Below are 23,909 nucleotides of genomic sequence, written 5' to 3'. Positions count from 1 at the left end.
TCGGAATGGTAAAGGACAGAAAACGATCTTCACTAAGTTCAAACCAGGCAGCATTCGAATTCATTAGCAGACGAATGTTATGTAGTGGCGGCATCGTCGGCTCGAGATCGGTTATGGAAGTCGTGGCTTGCTCAAGTTTGTGAACCTGCGTTTCGCTATTTGTTGTGTTATGGGGAAAACTATAACGAAACATTGATCGTCTGAGAGTTTGATGCAAAATGGACAAAAAAATACCCAAGATCAAACGAGAAAAGGTGCCGGAAAGAGACAATGATGTATCCAATTCGAGTTCTCTTAGCGTTTCTGGGCCGACAATTCCTCAACGGCCTTACAAATTAGGTATTTGAAACCATTTATTTCTTCTATTTTAATGAAAATTATCACATGTTATCTTATTTTGCAGCCCATCAAATATTGAGCTTAACAGGAATCAATCTTCAAACAAAGAGTGTTATTGTATGTTGAATGGTAAATTCTGATGGTTCCTCCTTGCTGATTTTGGTCTCTCTTAGGGCTTCGTTGAATTGACATTACTCCCACAGAAAGAATTCCGTCAAGTATTTCTAAATGCCAAACAATGCAGAATATACAAAATCACCCTGAATGACAATCTTGAGCTCCAATTCCAATATTTTGATCCAACCCAAGAAATCTGCTCAGATTCATCTACGTAAGTAGCCAGCTGCAAACCTTGCATTGCACACATGTTAAACATCCTATCTTTATTTTGTTTACAAAGAAAAAGTCTTGAAGTGTTTACACCTGCACATCAGGAAGCTGTTTCTTCTACCGATCCTGATGCAAACTTGGGTGAACTTATTATCAGAATACCTTCAGAAGCACAACATTTGATGACAGAAGGCCGTTCTCTGAGAATTGGTATAGAATTCTCTCTGGAGCAACCTGCAGGTGGACTTCATTTTGTTGTGCCTCCTGGAGAAGGAACATTGGCTGAGGTATTTTTGAATGTTTCATTGAACGAATTAAAAAAACTTCAGCGTATCTTTTATAGCGATGTGCTCACATGTTTTCCTACGGCTGGGAAAATTCTGCACGCCTATGGTTTCCTTGCATTGACTCATTCTCAGAGGTCAGTATATACTTCATTTTTGAATCAAAAGTGTTTTGATATACCGTGGTTTCCATACACACATCAGGTCTGCACCTGGAAACTTGAATTCACCGTTGATGCGTCCATGACGGCTGTCTCGTGTGGTGACCTAACAGAGGTAGTTTACACGCAAGATCTTCGACGCAAAACATTTCACTATGTACTTTCCATGCCTACGGCGGCACCTAACATTGGATTGGCTGTCGGGTAACGATTCAGTTAATTATCCTTTAAAAAGAATCAACCTTACGTTCGTATTTATACTAGGCCATTTGAAATTTTGGTGGATCCCTACATGCAAGAGTTGACGCATTTTTGCCTCCCTCCTCTGATGCCTTTTCTTCGTTCAACAGCTCGATACGTACACGAGACTTTTGAATTTTATGAAGAACTTCTTGGAACTCGGTATCCCTATTCATTCTGCAAGACTGTATACGTCGATGTAGCCTCCAAGTAAGAAAACAAAAAGACACGCCCTTTACTTTTATTTCAGTCACCAAATAAATATGGTTTGCCTAGCAGAGACTGCAGTTCGTTTTCCACTCTATCGATCATGAACATGGAACTTTTGCAGTCCACTCCCTACCTGGAACAGACGTACACCTCACGAAATGTGATCTCAATTGCTGTTGCGGAACAGTTCTACACTTGTTTCCTATCCCGCCAGGGTTGGAATGATGCTTGGCTGACGCAAGGCATTTCGTCGTACTTGTCCGGCCTTCATATGAAGAAACTCTTTGGTAACAATGAATACCGACACTGGATTCATCAGGTACAGTGTATTTGTATTTATACTATCCGATTTTCTGGCAACTAAACTTTTCGAGTTTTAGGAACTTGATGAAGTTATTAAATACGAGGAAGAAGTTGGCGGAATCATTCTCGATGCCAGCAAGCCGCCTGGAAGTGCTGTTCCAACCTCGGGAGGTGGTCAACAGCCCATCCGCAGTCCGGATTCGTTTCATTTTTGGCCTCATTCAGCTCACACTGTAACCCCGCGCCACGCCAGAATCATGCGTAAAAAGGCTCACCTGGTTTTGCGAATGCTGGAGTTGCGTATTGGCCAGCCGCTTTTGATCCAGGTTTATTGGAACATTACCCATTTTCTTCGGCAATTTGTACCAACATTTTAAATTTTTCATTAGGTGTTCAACAAACAACTCTCACTTGCCGTACAGGCATCGCAACAAAAATGCCAAGCCAACCAATGGGGAGCCATGTTGATATCGACTGCCACATTCGCAAAAGCTATTTTTACTGTGACCGGCAAAGATATTGGCGTCTTTGTTGATACTTGGGTCCGCCAAGGAGGTCACGCTCGATTCCAGTTGAGCTTTGTCTTCAACCGTAAAAGGTCCGTAACGAGCGTCTATTGTTTCTTCGTATTGTTTTTTTTTTTTTTTTAACATTTGATTTTAACTTAGAAACACTGTGGAATTAGAGATTCGACAAGACGCAGCTAGCGGAGCGCAACCAGCTCGTGGTTTGCGAAGATACGTTGGTCCCCTTGTCGTGGCTTTACAAGAACTCGACGGTACGTTCCGTCACACGTTACAAATCGAATCATCTGTCGCCAAAAATGATCTCACGTGCCACTCGAAATCTCGTCGAAACAAGAAAAAAAAGATTCCATTATGCACTGGAGAAGAAGTCGACATGGATCTTTCCGCCATGGAGTTAGTTTTCCGTCTTATTAATTTTCCATTCGAAACGTATTGTGTAGTAATGTCTTAATGTCTGATCTACTTGTATTCTAGCGCCGATTCACCGGTTTTATGGATACGTCTCGATCCCGACATGTCTCTACTGAGGGCGGTTGAAATCGCACAACCTGATTATCAATGGCAGTACCAGCTTCGTCATGAAAGAGATGTGACAGCTCAGGTTAGCACTCGTGATTTTATTTCTATTCGCTAATATTCAAACATTTTTTGTTTGTTATTTATAATGCTAATAAACAAGATGGAAGCCGTGACGGCATTGGAACGTTTTGCTACCCCAGCCACTCGTTTGGCGCTGACAGACATAATCGAAAATGAAAATTGTTTTTACAAAGTTCGCTGTGATGCTGCATTCTGTCTGGCAAAAGTAATTCTATTATTAAAATTATCGTTTCCATATCTCTTCATGTATTCGTTGTCGTGTTTCTGACAGGTAGCAAATGGAATGGTGTCGAGTTGGGCAGGCCCTCCCGCTATGTTGATGATTTTTCGGAAACTTTTCGGTTCGTTTTCCTGCCAACACATTGTTCGCCAGAACAACTTTGCCAATTTTCAACACTATTTTTTACAAAAGGTATTAACAGATCTTGACATTTTTTTTTTATTTTTTAGATAAGAAACCATAAACTATTCCCTTATAACGGATAGACTATCCCTGTGGCGATGGCACAACTCAGAAATGCCCTGGGTGTCTGCCCACAGGAAGTCTTGCGTTTCCTTTTAGATTTGTTCAAGTACAACGACAACACGAAAAATCGTCTGTCGGACTGTTGGTACCGAGGTGCTCTGATTGAAGCTTTGGGAAACACAGCCTCGCCCGTTGTTGCCGTTGTCGCACAGTCAGCGTAAGAATGGCAAACATTCCGAAATGGCATTCTTAGAATTTATCTTTGAAATGTTGCTTTAAAGGTCTGCGCTGACGCCAGAATCCGTGACGAAGGAGACGCACCAAGTACTGGAAGAGGTAGCCCGAGCTCTAAACTTGGAAAAGCTGTTACCTACCTACAAGTTTGCCGTGACCGTCGGTTGTCTACGGACCATCCGCAAGCTGCAAAAATGTGGCCAATTGCCAAGCAAGTCGGATCTGTTCAAGAGTTATGCTCAGTACGGACAGTTTCATGGTACTAATTCATTTAATTTGATCATTTGACAGACTGAATCCTATAAACATTATCATTAGATGTTCGCGTGGCAGCCCTGGAAGCTTTAGTAGAGTTGGTTAAAGCCGATTCCCGCATGGCTGATTGGGAGTTTCTTCTCGATATAATCGAAAGCGATCCCGAACCTAGAATTAGGCACGAATTGTTAATACTGCTGGCCAGCAATCCACCATTCGAACGTGGTAGAGGTAGTCGTTTGGACACGATTCCCGTCATGGATCGATTGTGGAAACTTATGAAGTATTTACGTTGATGCCACGACTTTATTTTTACAAAAACTATTAACAAATCACGGTATTTGCTGTTTAGCACCGAATTATCACACGATGCAATGCTTCGTAATGACATCGTTGACCTTTATAATTGCCTGTACGGCCGTCGAAAGCCACCGTGTCTGTCAGGTGCCATGTACCAAAGAGTGGCCGAGGCTCCACCAACCGCCTTGGAGAGTGCCGAAATACCTGGATTGACCCATCGCGTAAGATTCTTTAAACATACTGATAAACATGTGGCAATCCATTAAAAGTGAAAGTATTTTATTTTGGTCGCAACAGGATAGCTTATCTCACATGGATATGGAAGTTAGCGTTCCAGGTTCGGGATTCGGCGAAGATGGAATGTCTGTCGCGTCTGTGGAAGTTGTGGCGGGCATAACCAAGGTTCGAGTGACGGCTGTAATTCAGTCTTTCCAGTTTTTAATTAGTTCTCTAACGATTGTGAATGCAAATTCCAACGCAGGAAGTCTTGGTTCAACAAACAGTTACCGACACAGAGTCCACTACGTTGGATATTGGCGGCTTTTCAGACACATCGCAATCTCTGCCCGGATTGGGTGTTGATATTCTTAAAAAGGTATCCACATTTTCATTGATAATGGCAGTTTTAATTAAAAACTGGTTACCTCATAATAACCTGGTTTTATTACTCTTTAGTTGAAACGAAAGAAGGAGAAGAAAAAGCACAAGCATAAACACAAACACAAGCATCATCGCGAGAAAAAAGAAAAAGAAAAAGCCGATAAAGACCGACAAAAGGAAGACGTGACGGCATTGAGTTCCGAAAGTTCGGGTCCTCCTTCACCTGATATGGGGCTCACTTTTTAAGTCGTGCCCTTCGTTAAAACTTTTTTTTTAAATTCATATATATTTTTTTATCGTGATGTTTTGAAGAAAATAAATTTCGATGAGTAAATACTTAAAGCTGGTTTCAATATTAATTTAGTAATGCATTTGTATGCATATCATTCTTCATTCATTATATTTCTCCCTCAAGACACTGCAAAGTGCTAAGACGGACGGCGGAGCAGGACGAGCGCCGGAGCGCGTCGTGGCGTCTGCAGGTCTGCAGACTGCATTTCTGAGAACGGGACGCTGCCAGATTTCTTTGGTCAGAATTGGCAACGTTGGTTAGATTTAGCTTTTTGGACGCCATTCGCGCTAAGCAGTAAACATAAAAAAGATCCCGGCTTTTCATTCAAAGTGAAACGTCTTACCATTTTATTAACAGGTATGCCATTATTTTGCTGTATTAATTTGTACATTAACTCACTGATTATTAATCTAAATAGTTTGGACACCGTTATTGCTATTTTCCACACAAAAACATGTGCTAATTCAACTTGTCATTTTTTTGAAAATCAGAATCAAAATGAGCTTTCGGCGTGGACGTGGTGTCGGTAATGGAAGATTTGCTGGTGGACGAGACATGGATAGTGGACGAGGAAGAGGTGGTGGCAGAGACAGTGGTCCACCAAGAGGACCGGACAGGCTTTCAAATCACACTTCAGATGCATCAATGGCCAGCGCCCGTATTTTTGTGGGAAACCTACCCACCAATGACCCTAGACTCACCAAGGAGTTGCTTGAAGAAAACTTCAGTCAATTTGGGCACATAATGGGTAGGATTTGTTATTTGATTTGTCTGTTCTTGTTAGATTATGCATGTCATCTTTCGACTTAGGCATATCCATTCTGAAAGGCTTTGGATTCATCCAATACGCTGATGAAATCAGTGCAGAGAATGCCATTAGGGGAGCTCAGAACATGGAAATCCTTGCTCACCGAATGGGTAAATTGCAGTCGAGAGTGTAAACATGTTAGAGTAGCTGCATCATACTTAGCGTGTGTTTGTCTTAGATGTGAAAAATGTGAAATCTGGGAAAGATGGACTTCCAATGCCTGGCAATGCTGGGGTTGGTGGAGGAGGAGGTGGAAGTGTTGGTGGAGGCCCCGATCCCGGCAATTATCGAGATCGTTCACCAATCAGACGAAGAGAATTTGATATGCCTATGCGTGGAAGGGAACCAGATATGCCTCCCAGAGGACGAGATCCCGAAATGCTTATGCGCGGAGGTCCTCCTCACCGTGATTTGGATCGCCCATCTCGCGACTTTGACGGGAGAGAACAACGTGATTGGGGCAGAGACCAGATGGACATGATGGATCCCTACCATGGAGACCCCTACGGCATGGAACGTGAGCGAGATATGCATCCCAGAGACTCGTTTATTCCTCCGCTAGGAGACCACCGAGGAAATTTCGGGTAAGTTGATTTCCTTACCAAGAAACTCGATTCCTCTGTTCACACTCGTTTTGATTTCAATCGATAGTGGCGGTGGCCCAGGTCCGAAACCGAGCGGAATGAACATGGCCAATGAAGTCGAAATTGTCGTCACTGCTAAAACGGGCCCACTGAGACAGTATGCCGAACGCATCGAGAGCCGCATCCGAGCTCAAGGATTAGCCGTCGACGTTCTCTTTCCTCACGAGGATATTCCCATCCGGCAGGTGCTAGCCGACTTGTCTTCACGAGGCACACTCTACGGCATCGTCTTATCTCCCATCAACCCGGAGCACGGCAGCATCACGCTCAACATCCTATTCGGCCAGCCGGAAGGTAAGTCTTGTGTGTTTTGTTTTTTTCCCTACTCTCCCAGCTTTCGGATTGTCCTACCATCGATTTTTCGCAGGGACTTGTTTCTTTAGATAATTGTTGTCGTTGTCGTCGAACACGAGTTGTTTGGTTGGAAATAGGGTGGCGTTTACTACCGAACTTTCTATGGTCTTTAGACGTTTTGACGTTTGAGGTCATCAGGTTAAGCGTTATGTGCAACTTACAGACGCCTACGAATGATGTGAAGTTTTGGTTTTTCAAAGACTGTGAAAGGCTTTTTACGAGAGAGAGCTCAAGAGAGGTTGACGTTGTTCAAATTACTCGAGTGTTTGGTTTTTGTGACTGTACTTATTCCCTCTGTCTGTAGCTGGGATTCGTTTCAATCTACTCGCCGTGGTCAGGCCGAGATATTCGAGACCTTTTTCGGGTCATTTCCCTCCCCTAAGTGGGGACCAGAATTTTTGGTTTTTTTCTTCTTCTCTTCAAATCGGGTCGTGTTTCATCGTCGTTTTCTTTCTTATTTTTCATGGCACAAATGAGCCGTGCCAACATGTCCACTCGTTTTTCACAAATTTTTCAATTTTTGGCCGGACTCGTTTTTTGTTTTGTTTTTTGAAGGCATTGCGAGGGGTTTTCCTTTTTTATGATTTTGCTTCTTCTGTCAGCGAAAAGAAATTCCTTTTTTATTTTTTTGAAAACAAGTTTTTTTGAAACGAAATAAAAATGTGTGCGTGGGGATGTATCAGAGCACCGGAATATTCCGGTGGAGGATGCTTTCGCACTGTTGTCGTCGTCCTTGCAGCGCTATCAACAGCAACAGGGTGGTGGTGGAGGAGGCCGTGGTGGTCTCGGCGGAGTGGAACAGCGCGGAGGTTTGATGGACTCGGTGGCCTCCGATTCCCGAGGCAGAGGCGGAATGCAGATGCAGGCCGGACTAGAGCCCCACCATGCCAACATGCAAACGCTCATCAATTTGTTGCAGGAGAATCGACCGTTGACCATCGTGGAATACGATCGTCTCATCCGCTATTTGAGCGACAGACGCGACCGACAGATGGCCGAAGAGGCCCGCGGTGGCGGCGGTGGTCTGGCCGGCAGCCAACCGGCTTATCTCCTTGGTATGTCACCGTGTTTTGTTTTGTTTTTCTTGCCTTTTTGCACGACATCCAGTCATTTCTTGAATTTATTTTTGTTTGTTTGGGTCATCAGGCGGATACTCTTCCGGTGGAGCTGCGCAGGGCGGTGGCGGACAAGACAATCCGATGGAGTTGCAACAGAGGATACTTAGCATTTTGAATTCGAGCGCGGGTGGGGTCGGGGCTGGCATTGTGGGCGCCGGTCCAGTTCCTGCCCCCGTTCCGGCTCCGCACCTCAACTCGTCGGCACTGAACGCGTCGTGGAACGCGGGCGGTGACGTCAGCTCGTCCGGACAGCAGCAACAGCGATCCGGCAACGATATTTCTGCTGGTCATCCTGACGGACAGAAAGGCGGCGGTGGTGGTGGCGGTGGTGGCCTGGCCGACGGCCTTTTACCCACCGGCCCTAACATGTTGAAGCATTACAACCAATCTGGACCGGGAGGCGCCAGACAACAACAGCAAGACTCTTCTCACCGGCCCATGCAGTCACAACAACAGCCGGGCGGTTATTATGGCATGGGCAAACGCTTTTAGAAAGGGGGGAAAATTCAAAAACGAAACTAAAAACATTCAAACAAAACAAACACACCAACAAATGACGATGAGAGAGAAGGGGGGATGGAAACGATCTATAAAAAACACTCACACAACAACCTAGAAACAAGTAAAAAAAAAGAAAAAAAAAGGAGCTATTTAAAACGGAATTCAGAGCAAGACAAATATTTAAATTTAGTCTTTTTTTGTGCATTTTTTTTTCTTTGTTTTTAAATGCCCGGAAATTCTTCAAAATGACAACCAAAGGAAGACATTAGGTCGATGTTTTTTTTTTGTAATCGATTTTTTGCTTCTTTTTTTCTCTCTCTCTTCATTTCTTTCATCCGTCATGATCATATGCGGTAGGATCGAATTCGCCGATTTACCCCAAACTTTTTTTTTCTTTTCGTCTTGTCATCGTCGTTTTTTTTTTTCTTTTCTCTCTCTCCTGATTTGAAATCGGGATTTTTTTGCCCCCCCTCCCTGTGGTGTCAAGTAACAAAAAAATTTTGATTATTTTTTTTTTCATCACCCAATTATATATCAACAAGGAGCCACACGCATTCAGAGCCAGCCGAATAAGTTAGAGGTCCCTTTCCCCCTGAGCCCCCCCCCCTTTCATGCTGATTTTTTCTTTGCCCCTCATCTCAAACATAAAAAAAAAAATTTTTGATTATCCATTATTTTCGTGTTTTTGATCACCTTTTCGTTTTTTTTTTTTAAATCGACATAAAACTGTGCACGTCGTGCGTCTTTTTTTTTCAAATATTTTTCTTTCTTTTTTTTTCCAATTTTCTTTTTTTTTTTTTGCGACAACACCAACATACACAACGTCACCAGGTAAAAAAATACGTATGCACAACAGTAAGACATAATTAAATAAGTTTTAGTTAGTTAGTTTTTTTTTCGTCTTCGATCGTTTGTTTTTATAAAGAAAAAAGAAAAAATCTGTTTTGAAGATATGACTGGGTTTTGTTTTTTCACACACAATTCAAAACAAAATATTAATTTTTTTTTTTTTTTTTTTTTGCAAGTCCTCGTTTTGGATTTTAATTGGAGGAAGAAAAAAAAAACATTTCATGTGTTGGTGTAATGGTGGACGGGCAGGTCCGGCAGTGTTTGAAGGTATTCGACGTTGGGGTCGAGTTGATCGATGTCGTCGTCGTGTCTCAGATGGACGTAGGTGACGGCCGATGGTGTCCAAGTTTCTTGATCGTTTGAAGAATGCGCGTGACGCTTCAACTTGGAATGAATTTCGGCAAAGGTCAGCCGATCGGCCGGCTGCGTTTTCCAGCAACCGTTCAGCAGCTGGCAAATGAGGGGTGGGGCCGAGTTAGGGGGTGTCAGTAGGATCCCCTGAAGGATCAATTTAACCACCTGTTTTTTGTTGTTGTGTTTAATTAATCGCAAGTTTTTTAATTGTCTATTTTTTATTTCCACGCGTTGCGCTCTTCACTTGTTTTTATTTGAATTGTGTAATGTACCTGTTCGTTTGAATGGCCGTAATAGGGCTGAACTCCTAGGGCAAACACTTCCCACAAAACAACACCGAAACTCCAAACATCCGATTCCAGCGTGAACTTGCCGTAAAGAATCGATTCCGGTGCCATCCAGCGAACTGGCAGCATCCGCGAACCTCCGATCTATTTCGATTTTTGTTTGGATGTTAAGGACAAGTTAACTTATTTGTTAAGGGGGGGGGGAAGATTACGTTACCTTGTAATAATCGCAAGTGTAAACGTCTCGGCTCATTCCGAAATCGGATATTTTCACGGCCAGTCCGCCCCCTTGAGGCCGTTCGCCTACTAAACAATTGCGGCAGGCCAGGTCTCGATGGACAAAGTGCTGCGATGAAAGATAGGCCATTCCGTCTGCTATTTGCCCAGCAATCGAGTGCAAGTCGTCCTGTATCGACCCGTTTTTTTGTTTGTTTCAAAATTAAATCCACCTTGTAACTTTTGATTTGTTTCGGCAGCATCTTTTCGTTGGATGGGAAGAAAGAGATGGGACAGTACCTGATTTAAAGAGTAGGGAGTCTTGGTTTTAGCAAAGAGATTGCCGTTGGCGGATCGCAGTAGCTGCGCCAAATCTCCCAGCGCCATGTACTCGAACACGAGCCAAGGTCCGATGTTTGGTTCTGTAATCCAACAAGATGTGACGTCACTCGGAAAGATTTAAATAATTTTGTTTTTTTTTCTTGAAAATGAAATTTGTGTTCGTTTTAAGTCTGGCCCCAAAAAAGTTTTGACTGGGCGTACATTGAAGATGTTGAAACATTTTTTAAAAAATTATTACCGTTGATGACGATGCCTTTGAGTGAGAGGATGTTTGGATGAGAAAAGGAAATCATAATTTCGGCTTCCTGGAGCAGATCTTCCTGGGCGGTGGGTCCAGCTGCGGCTTTCAAAACTTTGACAGCCACCGCTTCATCGTTGGGTTGCTGTTGCGACGACGGCTGGCCGCCGTTGGGCCGTCTCAGCGAGCCGCGGAAGACTTTGCCAAAGCAGCCCTCTCCAATTTCCTGTTTCAATTCGATGCATTCCGGTCGGATGATGACAAACGATTTGAACTGATCGTTGCCATTGGCCGGCTGGAGCAAGTGGCTCGTGTCTGCGCCGCTTCCCGTCGAGCCCCCATCGGCGTTCCAGTCGTATTCCGGGTTGTTGGTGAAGCGCTCCTGGTGGAGGACGTTCTTTGTCAGGCAGACGGGCATCTCTGCGACCGTCATCAATTGCGCCGGCTTGCCAATCGACGACGGGTAGTGAGGATCTCTGGTCTCTGCGACGGCCGTCGATGTGGTCGGCCGTCTCGATTTCTTTTTATCGCCCAACCGACGTCTCAACCACACGACGATGGTCAATACCATGGCGATGCCAAGGGCCGGAACGAGCCACGTCATGGCTGCCGTTGACGCGCTGACCGATGTTTCCAATTCGCCGTCCATCGCTGGAAGTGACTGTACCAATTAGAATATGCAAATTAATGTTTTTTTTTTTGTTTTTTGTTTTTTTGTTTTTTTATTTACCCCGGGTAATGTGGGGATTGAATTCGGATGTTGATCGATAACCGGATGTTGCGTGTGATGTCCGGTCTGGTTGAGTGCGGTGGATTTGCGCTGGATGCTGATCAAAGTCTTTCTGTTTGGCGTCGGATGATGTTGTCCTGTAACTATAACAACGCAAGGGGGTGGGGAGGTGTACATAAAAAATTATTGCCAATATCATTCGTGTCACGCAAGGAATCTTTGGAATGTAACGAGAAGATTGGCATCGTTATGGCCTTTTAAAGAAAACGAGTCATCATTTGGCTAGCGAAAAATTGCCCAACAGCGGCCGTTAGGTAGAAGAGGGGGGGGGGATTGAGCCATTCAACCATCTTTTTGATTCTATTAAATTGCCACACAAAAAAACAACAACATTGCGATAAGAAAATCAAATGTTTTTGGCTTTCCCTTGAATTTGATTTTTTTCAAATTCGTGTGTCCCGTTTGTGTGGCCGCGAGGCAAGTTGTAAAGAAGGTTTCGTATCTCAGCCCCCGTCAAAGTGTCAATTATCGAATAGCGATCTTATCTTATCTTATCTGGAAAAAGAGAAGAGTGGGGAATAACTTTAAAAAAAAAGAAAAGAAAATACCCTTTTCGATTTGAATGACAGACGCTACTAATGTGTTCCGCGCGCTCACCTTTGATATACGCGCACATTGTGATGGAACAGATAGGAGCACCATGACGTTGTGAACATGTTCATTATCTACTTCTTTCTTTTGGAAGTAAAGGCCTTTCTTTTTGTGTGTGTGTTTGCTCCATTTGTTCGAAATGAAAAAAAAAAAAAAGAAGAAGAAAGAAACTGACCGACAAAGCGCGGGCAAGATCCATCGGGTCTTTGGGGAGACAAGTCGTGAGTGCAGATGCAAATCCAAGAGCCGTCGGGCTCGTGACGACAGCCGGCGTCCATCCCGCAACGAGCTGATGCGCAATCTTCAGCACCTGTTCTTTCTTTGGGACCTATTTTTAAAAAGAAAAAGTTTGGGTTATTTCTTTTATTTATTTATTTTTTTTTTTGCGTAGTAGTTAGTTGTAGACAGAGAAAGAGATAAAGAAAATGCATAAAATTAAAAAAAGAAAAAGATTAAACGCAGAAAATAGATCAACTCTTTTGTTTTGCATTTTCGCTTTGCATACGCACACGAACTGCCTCGTTTTGATCGCGTCCAAAAATGGATTTTCATGCGCCTAATTTTGTTGAATATTTTTTATTTTAGTGCATTTTCAAATGGTTTTTTGCGGGGGTGTGTCGTTAAAACGAAAGAAAGAAACACATTGAAACCCTGACACACATCAAGTCGACCCGACGGTCTACCCTAACAATATCGAGAACAAGTTTCGGTCAGTTACGTATGTAATAACGACCTTTTTTTTTTATTTTTAAATGTTTCCCTCGTTGTGTGTGTGCGTGTGTGTATTATAATGTTTTGTGTGTGTGTGTGTACTGGCACCGACTAATTACGCTACGGGGCGTAACTTGTCATTTATTAATGGTTGCCCAGCAGCTGTAAAAATGTACATATCGGCTCGTTAGGTTTCTCTCTCTCTCTTTCCCCTTCTCTCTCTCCCGAAAAAAATAAAATAAATTAGAATAATATATAATGGCTGGAACAAATAGGGAGAAGGTAAAGCTTTTTTTGAGCTAGCGGCAAACGCGTGTTAGCGCTCACGAACCGGTCACGCTTGTGATATGTGTACAGATTGACGGTCTCTCGTGATGACTATATGTTTGCGTAGCCTCGAGGAGTGACCAAATGAAAGAAACGAAACTACAAACGAGGGGCTCGTGTTTTGTTCGACAAAAAAAGAAACGGTTCGAAATCGTTTGGTTTTGTTTTTCTTTGCTACTCGAATCGAATCCCCTCGCCTATGCAAATCTGAACTCGTTTTACCTGTTGATCCGACGTTGGCCTGCTGTGGCGCCATGCTAATCGCGCTCTATCACGGAGGCACACGCACACACACACTGAAATTAAACGAACAGGAGCGAACCAATCAGAAAAAGCACAGCGAATGAAACTCTCGCCACCGTCGAACTAAAGTTAATTTTTGTAATCGAGTTTTTTTTTTTTTCACGAGAAGACAACAAAAAAAAAATGTCAACCGAACTTGTTGTGTTTTGGCCTTTCCTCAAAACCGATGTGTCCGACTCGGCAGAATGGGCAAGACTGGCGGTACGCGCTGTTCTTTCCGATAGTTTTTATGGCCGTAGTGCTGTATGTATACAACCTCTACTACACTCTCTCTGTGTGTGTGTGTGTGTGTGTGAGGAGGCGGAGTGTATGGGGCGACGCCAGGATCTTGTTAAAAACTCTTGAGAGCGAATAAGACAAGTTCTCTCGGCAGCTGGGAACATGTGGCCAGCTCGTTGTTAAAGATTTTTCCTTTTTTTCTTTTTGAAGTTGTTGTTGTTGTTGTTGTACTAGCTAGTCAAACGCCAATCTCTCTTTTCTTGTTCTCTGCGGACCACTTTGGTAGCGGTTTTCTTCAGCATCGCAGATGAGCAAATAACGCGTTCGACGTTTAACTGTGTCGTCTTTTACGAGGCCACTGCCTTCCAAGATCAATCGTTGCCGAAGCTAAATAATTAGAGGCAAATGAGTGTTTTATTTATTGGACATTTCCTTCCCTCCTTTCAGAGGACAATCATTCGAAATGAGTTTTCTTTTTTTTTTTTTTAATTTATTTGCTCTGGTTGTTGTGCGACGAAGCGAAGAAGACGAGTTTTCTTTTCCGAGAGTGATGCGTGCGTGTTATTATTATTATTTTTTTTTTTTACCGACAGAGAGAGAGTAGTACGTCACTCTGCGCATTTGAATATTTTTTTTTGTTTGTTTCGTTTCGGGAAAGAAAAATCAAAAGAGTTTCACACTGTGTGTGTGTGTGTGTTAAGTCTAGATTTTGTTATTTTTATTTTTTATTTTTATTTAGTTTTAACAAGGCGATGTTGTTGTGTTTGTACTTTACAGGGCTGAAGAGGGGGCCTTTTTTTTATGACGTTTCTCCCCATCCCCCCTGTTTTTTTCTTTTTGAATTTGCGCCTTATTTTTATTATTATTACTATTATATATTTTCTCTTGTTGGCTGGCGCGACTTGCCGATGGCCTTATTTATTTATTGATAGACTATACAACAGCATCCCAATGTTCCATTTTCGTGTCCTGTCCCCCAAGTCTTTCTGAAACAAGAGGGCCGACAACGAGTCTCGCAAAACCTAACGGAGAAGGCGGAATTTTAAAAAGGACGGCTGTATAATTTGTAATTTTTTTTTGCGTGCGCGGCTCTATGATAAAAACCAGCTGTTTTTTGTTTTTTTTTAAAGCTCAAAATTTTGCAAAATTTTTTTATTTTGTTTGTTTGTTAGGGGGTTGTTTTTGTGTAATGGCACGGACGTCCTCCGTTTGTGGGACACATCCTGTTTCCGATTTGTTGGCTCTATTTTGTGGGATTTAAAATAGTAATAATAATACGGTGGGAAGAAGATGTTCCGGACACTCCCGAATGTTCATATCCCTTGTTAAGGGAAAGACCTTTTTAACACTTGGGGTATTAGCGCTTTCTTCCGAGAGGAAGTGAAGGCAAACGAAAGGTCATCATGCCCAGCTGGCAATGACTTTTTTTATTTTTGTGTGTGTGTGTGTGTGTGTTTGTTTGTCTTTACTTGCCGAACAGAATTCCAAGAATTTTCCAAATCCGAACGACAAGTATTTGATCCGATTAGAAGGTTTTCTCGTTTACAAATCAAACGGCAAAGACAATAGGAAATTACATTCTCAAAATTGGGTAGCACGACAATAAGAAATCGATAATCGGGAAAGAATGTGGACACGGACAACAGCCTCAAAGACTTTGTTTTTCTATTGGAAAAGAAGCACCCCCTCCCCCAAAAAAAAAAATAAAAATTAAATAGAAAGAGAAGAATAACAGGTTGTTACAGCTTGTGATGTTGAGAGGAAGACAGTGGGGGCCCCGGCTGTAAAACAAAATAAAGAGACGGAAGCTAACGGAGAATGAAGATTTTTTTTTTTTTTGCTCTCGTAGAGATGGGAGGGAAAACACGGGTTAAGAAGCACGTCTTTTTTTTTTTTTAAGGGGGGGGGGTAGGGATTGGTTAGGTTGGTTGCTATCAAAACACACGATGTTATATTTCGGGCCGGGACGGGCCCAGCTGTTGACAGCTGGCTCCATCAGCGTTCTCCCTTCTTTTCTTTCTTTGACAACATAACACGAAAAGAGTGGCCGTGTCTCTCTTATACTCTTTTCGGGAGAGTGTGAGAGTCACGACATATTTCAGTTCGGGACCTTGTCAGAAGAACCCGCCCAATCAGTCAGAATAGGCACTCAAAGATTTGTGAATTAAGTGCCATTTTTTTTGTTTTTTATGGTTTTTGTTCGTCTTTATTATTGGGTTCTGTTGATGGCCGATTAAAGATTAAGTTTTTAGATTGAATGAATGAAAAGAAAACTCTCCAGCTGGAAAACGTCCAAATGAAACTTGTGTTGATGCAAAGGAATAAAAGAAAAGTCGGAGGATATGAGTTAGTTTTACTTGTCCGGTCTCCTTTCTGCGAACGCGATTTTTTCGTGTTGATCAATAAAAAGATCTGCGACTGTCGCGTTGCACAGACTCTGCTAATTGGTTTTTATCCCCTCCTCCGGCATCTTAGACTGGAAACTGTCGGCTGCTCCTAGACGAAATCAACTTGATAGGTGCGAGCTGTAATCAGCGTAATTGGATATTAAATTCGTTCCAAGATTAATCGTTTTATCTCTTGATGTGTTACGAGCTGCAATCTAAAACAAACAAAAAAAAGGTGGTAAGTGGAAAGCTAAATGTATGTTTAAATGATTCAGATTTTAGTTGGGCTACACTTTCGCAGATGCAATGTATTGATTTCTGCATTAACCTTCAGCGTTTACTCTTTGACGTGTATGCAAATCCTCGTCGCGCGTGACGTTGCGACGCAATGAAATCATCGGTGTTAAATTAAATCCATGTAGCCGAGTGGCGGATGGGAGATATACTGGTAAGAGGGGCGGAACAACGTATTTTCGCCATGGATCGCTTGACTTTTTTTTTTTTTTTCAAGTTCTTTTTACTAGGGATTTATTATTATTCTTTTTTTCGTTTCTATTTATTTGGCTGAACTGGAACTGTATTGAAACTCTGGTTTCACGCTGACGAGATGGCGTGGGTTTCTTCTACCCACTCGCCTTTTGCTTTGACGTCGTAATACGTTCCTACCAATGCCATCGGAGTTTATTTTCTTGTTGGGCATTCGGTCGTGTTACCACTTTGTTCAGAGGACGTTGAGAAACTAACAAAAACTTGACACAAGGACAAAATAGAAGGAGACTTGTCTATATACATTACTTACGACGCATGCTTACCTTCGAAGCGTGGAGCAAGAAAGAAGATTGCAGCCAAAAGGTCGGCCTCTTCACGTTGTAATCGCTTGCACTGTCAACTGGAATACAATTCGGCTGTTTGTTTTTCCATGGCCTTAGCGGATTTTAATCCGTTTCAGTGTGCAAGGCCTTGGAGATTTCAACTTATTCTCGTCCACCTTTCCGCATTGGCAACGGTTTGTTCAGATATCAGCATGAAAAGTAAGTTGGTTTAACTTTTTATCATACTTGTATTATTAACGGTAAGTAAACAAATTGTTTAATCCTATCGCCATTGTTTCGAATTTAACTTAATCGAAATATCAGCAAACATTTTTTCGTTTTTAGTTGAAAATGTGAATTTATGTTGTTAAATGGTTTTGAAATACACCAATTTATCTTTTAAACTAGTTTGATTGGTTTTTTTAATCGGTAATGAATATAACTGGTACGTATCACGGACACTAGATGGAAATGGCGTCTTGGCAACACGCGTGCGTCTGCTAGTAAAGAAAACGTGGTTATGACTTTAGATGCACAATTTGCAACTTTATTTTTCTGTTGTAAAAGTGTGACGTTTAATTGAATTTTGTAATACTCGGCATCACGTGCCATTTTTCTTTGCAAAAAATGGATAAAAATCTTTTCAGAATTCACAGTACTAGATTCTATGATGTTGAACCCAAAGCGATACACAGCATGGCTTTCGAGTCTAACCGGCTAGCTCTTTCCAGGTATTATGGAGTAATATTTAACGCTTTGTCAGTCTCATTCCTTTACTCTCCTAAATTTGATTAGATCAGACAATAGCATAGAAATATGGAATATGACACATTCACCTCACATTGAGAAGTTAATACCGGGTTCCACTGAAGGCTCCATCGAAGCGCTGGTGTGGTCTAAGGGCAGACTCTTCTCCACAGGTCTACATGGTTTTGTGGTCGAGTATGACTTGATCGCACTTTCACCTAAAGCCAGCTACGCAGTCACGTCAGGCTCTGCTTGGTGTCTGGCAGTCAATAAGGCCCATACACACTTGGCGGTAAGTTTCTGTTGTGTGCCATATACTTCTTGACATTACTTAAGACCTACATGTGTAGGCTGGAACTGAAGAAGGATATGTCTGCTTGTTTGAAATCTACGAGGAAAGCTTAATGTTTTTTAAAACTATGGACAAACAAGAAGGTGAGCGGATCATTATTAACCAACTAATTTGCTTTTGTGCAACTAGGTTCTAATGTTCGTTACATCTCAATTATTAGGTCGCATCCTCTCTTTATCGTGGCACAGTTCTGGCGATTTTATCGTCACTGGATCCTCCAATGCGATAAGAGTGTGGAACGTACAGACTGGCCACGCCGTCAATCGCCTATCCCTTGGCCGAGTCGATCATTTCAAAGTAAATTCTTAGCATTTTCGGCTCGGCTAGATAAAATGTAACTTTTTTGTCACAGGAAACGCTTGTTTGGTGCATTGCGATCACCGACGATTTCGTCATCATCACCGGGGATTCAAGAGGGATGACATCCTTTTGGAACGGCAAATTGGGCACTCTGATAGACGAAGTTAACGCTCACAAAGCCGATGTACTCTGCCTATGTCTCTCTGAAGATCAAAAGACTTTGTACTCTGCAGGTTAATTAAATCTTACCTGGCTTTATCCTTCAGTTCCGAAATTGATGTACTATAAAAAAAGCGTGACACCGACTAATTTAACTACGTTTACAGGAGTCGACCCGGTAATAGTGCTTTTTGCTCGTGTTAGTGCTGGAGGTCGAGATCAATGGATTCGATCTGTTCAACGTGCCATACACACTCACGATGTTCGCAGCCTTGCCCTAGCCGGTCCCAAATTATTATCCGGAGGTATGTGAAAACGATCGTTTTTTAAATGTTCAACCACGTTTCAAAGATAAGTTCCGTTTCTTGTCTTTTTTTTTTTTTAGGCGTGGATGCGTATCTTTGCATCTCATCATATCCTCCAAAGGCGTTAAGTAGATACCCGCCCTTACCTCAGGTACGTTTTAAAGAAAAACATTTCAAAAATAAATTTTTGACTTTGGTCATGTTTGAATAATGATGGCTCATGGTTGTTGTTGTTATTTCGGGAAATGTACAGGCGCCATGCGTGCAAATGGCTCAAGGCAAGCGACAGCTGTTGCTACGCTACCCGACGTCGTTGGATGTATGGCAGCTGGGCGCGGCCGCCCCGAGCGTCCACCACCTAAGCGCCAATACTTTTTTGAAACTATCCCAAGAGCCGGCCCGTCTGTTACAGCTGAAGGCTAAAGATGACGAATGGATTGTCTGCGCTACCGTGTCACCCGCTGGCGATTACGTGGCCTACGCTACCGAGTCCAACGTCTACATTTATCATTTCATTCAGGTATTTATTTTGTTTCCCTGTTGTTTCCCTTTTCCACGTTTCTTGACGTGACAAATGGGAACTTGTTTTTGTTTTGTTGCTATTTATTTTATGTTATTTGTTCTGTTTCCAAAACAGTCTGCAGGAACATTACAACTAAAGAAGCTGTTGCCACCGGAAGAAGTCAGCACCTGCCACCGGATGATGTTCATCCATCAGCGCGGGTCTGAGCCGGCCCGGCTTCTATTAGCTACACCCAAATCGACGTTGCAGTTGATTGATGTTTCCAGCACGGAGCCGATGAAACTTGTGCACACCTTCAACAGGGAGACCACCAATGGCAAATTCGCCATGGAAGACTGCATCCATTTGATGGACTGTTCCAGCGACGGCCGTTTTGCCGCCGTGGCCGATCACAAGAGCAACGTCGTCGTGCTGGATGTGCAATCGTTCCAAATGTACGTGACGTTGCCTCGCTATCAGAGTCATCCGACGGCGTTGGCCTTCAACCCGTCGTGCGACCTTATGGTCGTGGCCTACGCCGATCACAAGATCGTCGAATATGACGTGCCCAATCGGCAGTACACAAGCTTTTCGAAGAAATTATCGGAACATCTGCCGGTTCAATGGCTGAACCGATCGTGCGCCGTCCGCCACATCACATTCGATGTCCGACACCCGGACGTCATTATCCTACACGACGACAGCGTCATCTACACGATTGACAAGAACAAGGTAAAACGAGACAAAATGGAAAGAAAACAAATGCGATGTGTCGTGTCGTGTCGTGTCGTGCCCCAAACATGTTGTCACTGATGCGTGCCGTCGTTGTTTTCTCGGAAAACTTGAGAAGTTGATGACCGCCTGTATGTTGCGTTCTCGTTGACCCTGGGCGGGCGCCTTTTAGTTTAACATTTTTCTTTTTCTATCGACAGGAATTCTCGGAGCCGGATGCCAAGATTACCAAATTCGATACGGGGACGGAGGACAGCCTGGACGCTCCACCCGTGCCGTTCAAGGCGCCTTCAGCAGCCCAGCAACAGAAAATGTCGACGGCTGGTGGCGGATCATCTTCTTCGTGCTTTGGCATGTCGAAGAAATACAAACATCTGGCCTACTTTGGTGCCCTTGATGTAGGCGGTGAATTGGTGGCCGTCGAAGTCAGTCCATTGGCTCTGGAGAAACACCTGCCGCCGGCACTCTACAAGAAACGATTCGGTGTTTAAAGACAATGTTCCCACACTAAAACAAAATCTCTCCTCCCAATTATGATTTCATTGAACAGCAAATCCGTTGGTTTCACGTCTTAAAAACAATAATTAAACAAAAGAAAAGAAAAGAAAAAAACATTTTAAACTGCTGAAATGTGTGTGCTCACCGCTAGATGTCAGCGCTGTCCAACTTTTTCTGTTTTTTTTTTTTTTTTGCCGTTTTTATTACAGAAGACATTTTATGCAGTGACGGACTGGCTTCCGAGTCATTTTGAAACGGCGTTTTAAATTTTTTCGGGGATGAAAAAAGAAAACGTGGGCGGTGGGGGGTGGCTGTGGTGTCTGTATGTGATTCTATTTCGAGCTTTTTCTTCTTGTCGCCATTAGTGAACTGTAGAAAATATATAAGACGAGTAGTTTATTTTTTCGTTGGTAGACAACCAAAAAGACATGGTTGGAGGCATCCAATGGCCATGAGGTGCAATGCCTGCGGCCACCTAAAAGTCCTCCAGTCTCTCTCTCTCTCTCTATCTCGACTCTTGAGAAGAGTTCTCGAAATTTGGTGGAGTTTCTTGACTTGCAGCAAAAGGCTCTCGCCAGCAGCCACGACTCCGAAAATAAAACAACGGCTACGCCCGTCTTGTTCTTGGTATTTGCGCTGGGCCGTCTGCTTCAAACTGTACACGTCAACCCGATTTTCCGGGCTCTCTCTCTTTGACAGACATACTAGACGTTCTTTTCTTTCTTTTTCTCTCTGTCGCACACACACACAGGTTTTCCCCTTTTTATTATATATATTTTTTAAAATGCCAATTCTTTTCTTTTTTTTTTTTGTTCTCGTGCCGCCGCCATATTGTCTGGTCTGGTGTGTGAACAGTTTTTCATCCGGCCCCCCTTCACTTCATTTTTTTGCGCCCCTTATCAATATCCTCCGTTTTTGTTTAAAGACGAGGGGAGGTTTTGTTGACAGTTTGATTCATTTCCTGCACGTTCTTTTCCATCCGAAATGCTTATTCCCTGGCCTTTTTTTTGGTGGGTTATTTTGTTGAGATGAATGGCCGTTAGATTCACGAGACCGGACAACATCCATCAAGTCGGTCCATGTATAAAAGGGGAAAAAAAGAAGTCAAATTGGTAGTAGACAAGTAATGTTGTGTCCTGAATTTTTTTGTTTTTACGGTGAGAGACTTTCTCTCGCCGTTGTAATATTTTTTCGCTGTGTCCTCTCGCTGTCATACTCACCTGGATGTCCATCAAATTTCGTTTCCGGTGATTATGAAACGAGACAATGTGTGAAATTTCACATCCAACAGCAGTTACAATAACACAGTGTCTGTTGGTGAGCTTTTGTTGTGATTGACGACGTATCATCAAATGGGGGGGAAAAAAAGGAGTCCCCGCCAGATGTCATGAAATTCTTTGATATGATTCATATTGTACACAAATGCAAATGCATTTTTTTTTTTGCCAGTGAGGAAGTTGCAGGTGATATCTGAAGAAAATGAGAAAAAAAAAGATACACTTTTGTGATTATTTTGTCTCAAGTTGGGCGACGAAAGAGACAGAACAAGGTCGTCTGCTTGTCTACACAGACAGGACAAATAACCAAAATAATAAAAAAAAAAGCCGAAAAGGAATTAAAAAAGGAATTACTGAGGTCAGCAATAAAGTAAAGTAGTCAAAGACTTGCAGACTTGTCTAGTTTGGTGAGTTAGGAACACTCTTTCTTTTTTTCTTTGTCTTAAAAGAATGGCAACGCTGGAAATGAAACGAGTCTAACGAGGCCGGTGGAATATAAGATTGTACGCCATTGCTTCCGCGCGCGTGTCTGGGTTTCCCAGTGCTCTGTGTGATGTTATGTACTAGGAAGAAATAATTCAGCCATGTCGTACTAGACAGGGCTGAGATCCGCGGATCAGTAATCCGCCGACCCACACAGGGTTTTATAACTCAGACATTGTGTCGAGATTTTCCTTTATGTTTCTTCGTTTTGTTTATTGGTTACGAAGCATGTCTGTCTGTCTGTCTGTCTGTCTCTGCCCCTACTACACACGAACGCACCACGTGATGATTGCAGACGACGCGATCAAGACAAAAGAGAAGAAAGGAACGATGAGCCGTCTAGTCTGCGTGTCTGAAAAAAGTCATTGATCGGACCTTCCTCCCTCTGGTCGCCAATGTCTGATCTTGTTTCACCGGTCCTTTATGGCGGTGTCACCATTGCCATATAATATTTGAACCCGAAATTTCCCTTCTGTGTTTTCTTTTCAGTCGCTCACCTGGTCTTCAACACGCTATAGTGAAGTGTTTTTTGTTTTCTTTATGCTATTCAAATCGGTAATGGAAACACCTTTCTCCCCACTTTGTGTTTTGAGAAGGTGAAAAACACGTTTATTTTTGCGTTGAGTGGGAATTTATTTTCGATGGCGAGATTTCATATGCCGGGACGGCATTCTATGTCTGCACAGACAATAATTAGTAAAAATCAAGAAGACATGTTTTGATTTTTTTCCTAGAATTTTCTCGTCAAAAATGTGGCAGTCCTTTATGATGTGAAATGTTCCCGATTCAGGCACACACACACGAAATGCCGAATGACAGGCAAACAAAAAACACACACAAAAAAAAAGAAGGAAAACAAATAATAGTATACAAAACGTGTTATGTGTTGCGTTAATGTCACATGGAATTTCTTTGGTTGGGTCTTAGGGATCCTCCCTTTTGGCTGCTTGGGCATATCAGACAGGAATGTCATATTGGCACAGTGATGTGATTTCTTTCAAAAGGGAGGAGGGGAAGTTGGTCTATTTCGAGGTATTTACCCACACTGCATCACCTTCGGCCATTTTTTTTTTCTCATTTCCTCGGCCGTCTTTCATTTATTTTATTTTTTTCTTCTCCGCTTCACCTCGCAATTCACTTTAGATATGTGAAAAACGATTGGAATACGCACATATTTCCAGAATTGCGAAATTGCATAAAATGAACTTTAAAACGCACTGGTCGTGCTATCCAATGCGAAAATCTGAACTGGATTCGACGCGCGGAAATGTCGTAATTTCCGAACAATGTCTGCAACTAGAATTCGTACTGTACTATATCTTGATACAGCGGGTACTACAGTCTAGACGACGTGGTCAAATTTGACTTGCCTCGCGGCATATGTTGTCTGTATATATTTGTAAATTCAGTCGAAAAGAAAAATAGATGTATAAAAAATAAAAGAGAGAAAAGAGGCCGGAATGATTTAGATAGGTTCGTTGTGTACGAACGTGTCGTTAGACATAAGGACTGAAGGAGAGGTAGGATGGGCCTACAGACGAAGGCACACCACACGGCCAGAA

At 42.7% G+C, this 23,909-nt stretch overlaps 4 protein-coding genes and 1 long non-coding RNA gene across 7 annotated transcripts; 3 read left to right on the top strand and 2 right to left on the bottom strand.

Moving 5' to 3' along the window:
* Positions 1-77: 77 nt before the first annotated feature.
* LOC116920060 (transcription initiation factor TFIID subunit 2) lies at positions 78-5,185 on the top strand. 2 transcript variants are annotated; one of them, XM_032926120.2, is made up of 21 exons: positions 78-339; positions 404-456; positions 513-670; positions 740-956; positions 1,013-1,090; positions 1,158-1,318; positions 1,379-1,564; positions 1,631-1,883; positions 1,945-2,193; positions 2,257-2,465; positions 2,536-2,787; positions 2,869-2,995; positions 3,074-3,199; positions 3,266-3,406; positions 3,481-3,677; positions 3,742-3,953; positions 4,013-4,232; positions 4,302-4,470; positions 4,547-4,651; positions 4,731-4,844; positions 4,925-5,185. In XM_032926120.2, the coding sequence occupies exons 1-21, from the start codon at positions 219-221 to the stop codon at positions 5,093-5,095; spliced, it is 3,519 nt and encodes a 1,172-aa protein (XP_032782011.2). In that variant the 5' UTR covers positions 78-218; the 3' UTR covers positions 5,096-5,185. The 2 variants fall into 2 exon arrangements, with proteins under 2 accessions (XP_032782011.2, XP_032782012.2); XM_032926121.2 differs by having other exon boundaries at positions 79-339; positions 1,634-1,883.
* Positions 5,186-5,341: 156 nt separating this feature from the next.
* On the top strand, positions 5,342-9,323 carry LOC116920061 (nuclear receptor coactivator 5). 2 transcript variants are annotated; one of them, XM_032926123.2, is made up of 7 exons: positions 5,342-5,498; positions 5,633-5,889; positions 5,952-6,059; positions 6,128-6,533; positions 6,601-6,887; positions 7,631-8,002; positions 8,094-9,323. In XM_032926123.2, the coding sequence occupies exons 2-7, from the start codon at positions 5,640-5,642 to the stop codon at positions 8,555-8,557; spliced, it is 1,887 nt and encodes a 628-aa protein (XP_032782014.2). In that variant the 5' UTR covers positions 5,342-5,498; positions 5,633-5,639; the 3' UTR covers positions 8,558-9,323. The 2 variants fall into 2 exon arrangements, with proteins under 2 accessions (XP_032782014.2, XP_032782015.2); XM_032926124.2 differs by lacking the exon at positions 5,952-6,059.
* Positions 9,032-13,884, bottom strand: LOC116920062 (muscle, skeletal receptor tyrosine-protein kinase). Its single transcript, XM_045172436.1, has 8 exons — positions 13,494-13,884; positions 12,409-12,561; positions 11,583-11,725; positions 10,853-11,513; positions 10,573-10,694; positions 10,274-10,462; positions 10,042-10,200; positions 9,032-9,934 (listed from the first exon to the last, which is right to left on the bottom strand). The coding sequence occupies exons 1-8, from the start codon at positions 13,525-13,527 to the stop codon at positions 9,635-9,637; spliced, it is 1,761 nt and encodes a 586-aa protein (XP_045028371.1). The 5' UTR covers positions 13,528-13,884; the 3' UTR covers positions 9,032-9,634.
* Positions 13,885-17,471: 3,587 nt separating this feature from the next.
* Positions 17,472-20,719, top strand: LOC116920056 (U3 small nucleolar RNA-associated protein 4 homolog). The gene is made up of 10 exons (XM_032926117.2): positions 17,472-17,723; positions 17,788-18,031; positions 18,090-18,174; positions 18,252-18,388; positions 18,444-18,624; positions 18,718-18,855; positions 18,936-19,006; positions 19,109-19,375; positions 19,493-20,089; positions 20,290-20,719. Exons 1-10 carry the CDS (start codon positions 17,620-17,622, stop codon positions 20,578-20,580), a joined length of 2,115 nt encoding a protein of 704 aa, XP_032782008.1. The 5' UTR covers positions 17,472-17,619; the 3' UTR covers positions 20,581-20,719.
* A 45-nt stretch (positions 20,720-20,764) lies between these two features.
* On the bottom strand, positions 20,765-22,381 carry LOC116920059. The gene is made up of 2 exons (XR_004392189.2): positions 22,219-22,381; positions 20,765-22,057 (listed from the first exon to the last, which is right to left on the bottom strand). It is a non-coding gene; the product is annotated as an uncharacterized LOC116920059 (long non-coding RNA).
* Positions 22,382-23,909: the final 1,528 nt, after the last annotated feature.

This window comes from Daphnia magna, linkage group LG4 (assembly GCF_020631705.1).
Source record: "Daphnia magna isolate NIES linkage group LG4, ASM2063170v1.1, whole genome shotgun sequence".
Classification (NCBI taxonomy): domain Eukaryota; kingdom Metazoa; phylum Arthropoda; class Branchiopoda; order Diplostraca; family Daphniidae; genus Daphnia; species Daphnia magna.
The sequence above is the reverse complement of the archived record's forward strand: the minus strand, read 5'-3'. Positions and strand labels throughout refer to the sequence as shown.

Coding starts and splice junctions, on each gene's coding strand:
- LOC116920062 (XM_045172436.1), bottom strand. CDS start 13,527: ATGGCGCCACAGCAGGCCAACGTCGGATCAACAG. Junction 11,726..12,408: donor ATCTTGCCCGCGCTTTGTCG/GTCAGTTTCTTT, acceptor GCGTTGTTATAG/TTACAGGACAACATCATCCG. Junction 9,935..10,041: donor ACGGCCATTCAAACGAACAG/GTACATTACACA, acceptor AACAAAAAACAG/GTGGTTAAATTGATCCTTCA.
- LOC116920061 (XM_032926123.2), top strand. CDS start 5,640: ATGAGCTTTCGGCGTGGACGTGGTGTCGGTAATGGAAGATTTGCTGGT. Junction 5,890..5,951: donor TCAATTTGGGCACATAATGG/GTAGGATTTGTT, acceptor CTTTCGACTTAG/GCATATCCATTCTGAAAGGC. Junction 6,060..6,127: donor AATCCTTGCTCACCGAATGG/GTAAATTGCAGT, acceptor TGTTTGTCTTAG/ATGTGAAAAATGTGAAATCT.
- LOC116920056 (XM_032926117.2), top strand. CDS start 17,620: ATGGATAAAAATCTTTTCAGAATTCACAGTACTAGATTCTATGATGTT. Junction 18,389..18,443: donor GCCGAGTCGATCATTTCAAA/GTAAATTCTTAG, acceptor TTTTTGTCACAG/GAAACGCTTGTTTGGTGCAT. Junction 19,007..19,108: donor GATACCCGCCCTTACCTCAG/GTACGTTTTAAA, acceptor GGAAATGTACAG/GCGCCATGCGTGCAAATGGC.
- LOC116920060 (XM_032926120.2), top strand. CDS start 219: ATGGACAAAAAAATACCCAAGATCAAACGAGAAAAGGTGCCGGAAAGA. Junction 2,466..2,535: donor TTTGTCTTCAACCGTAAAAG/GTCCGTAACGAG, acceptor ATTTTAACTTAG/AAACACTGTGGAATTAGAGA. Junction 3,200..3,265: donor CTGCATTCTGTCTGGCAAAA/GTAATTCTATTA, acceptor TGTTTCTGACAG/GTAGCAAATGGAATGGTGTC.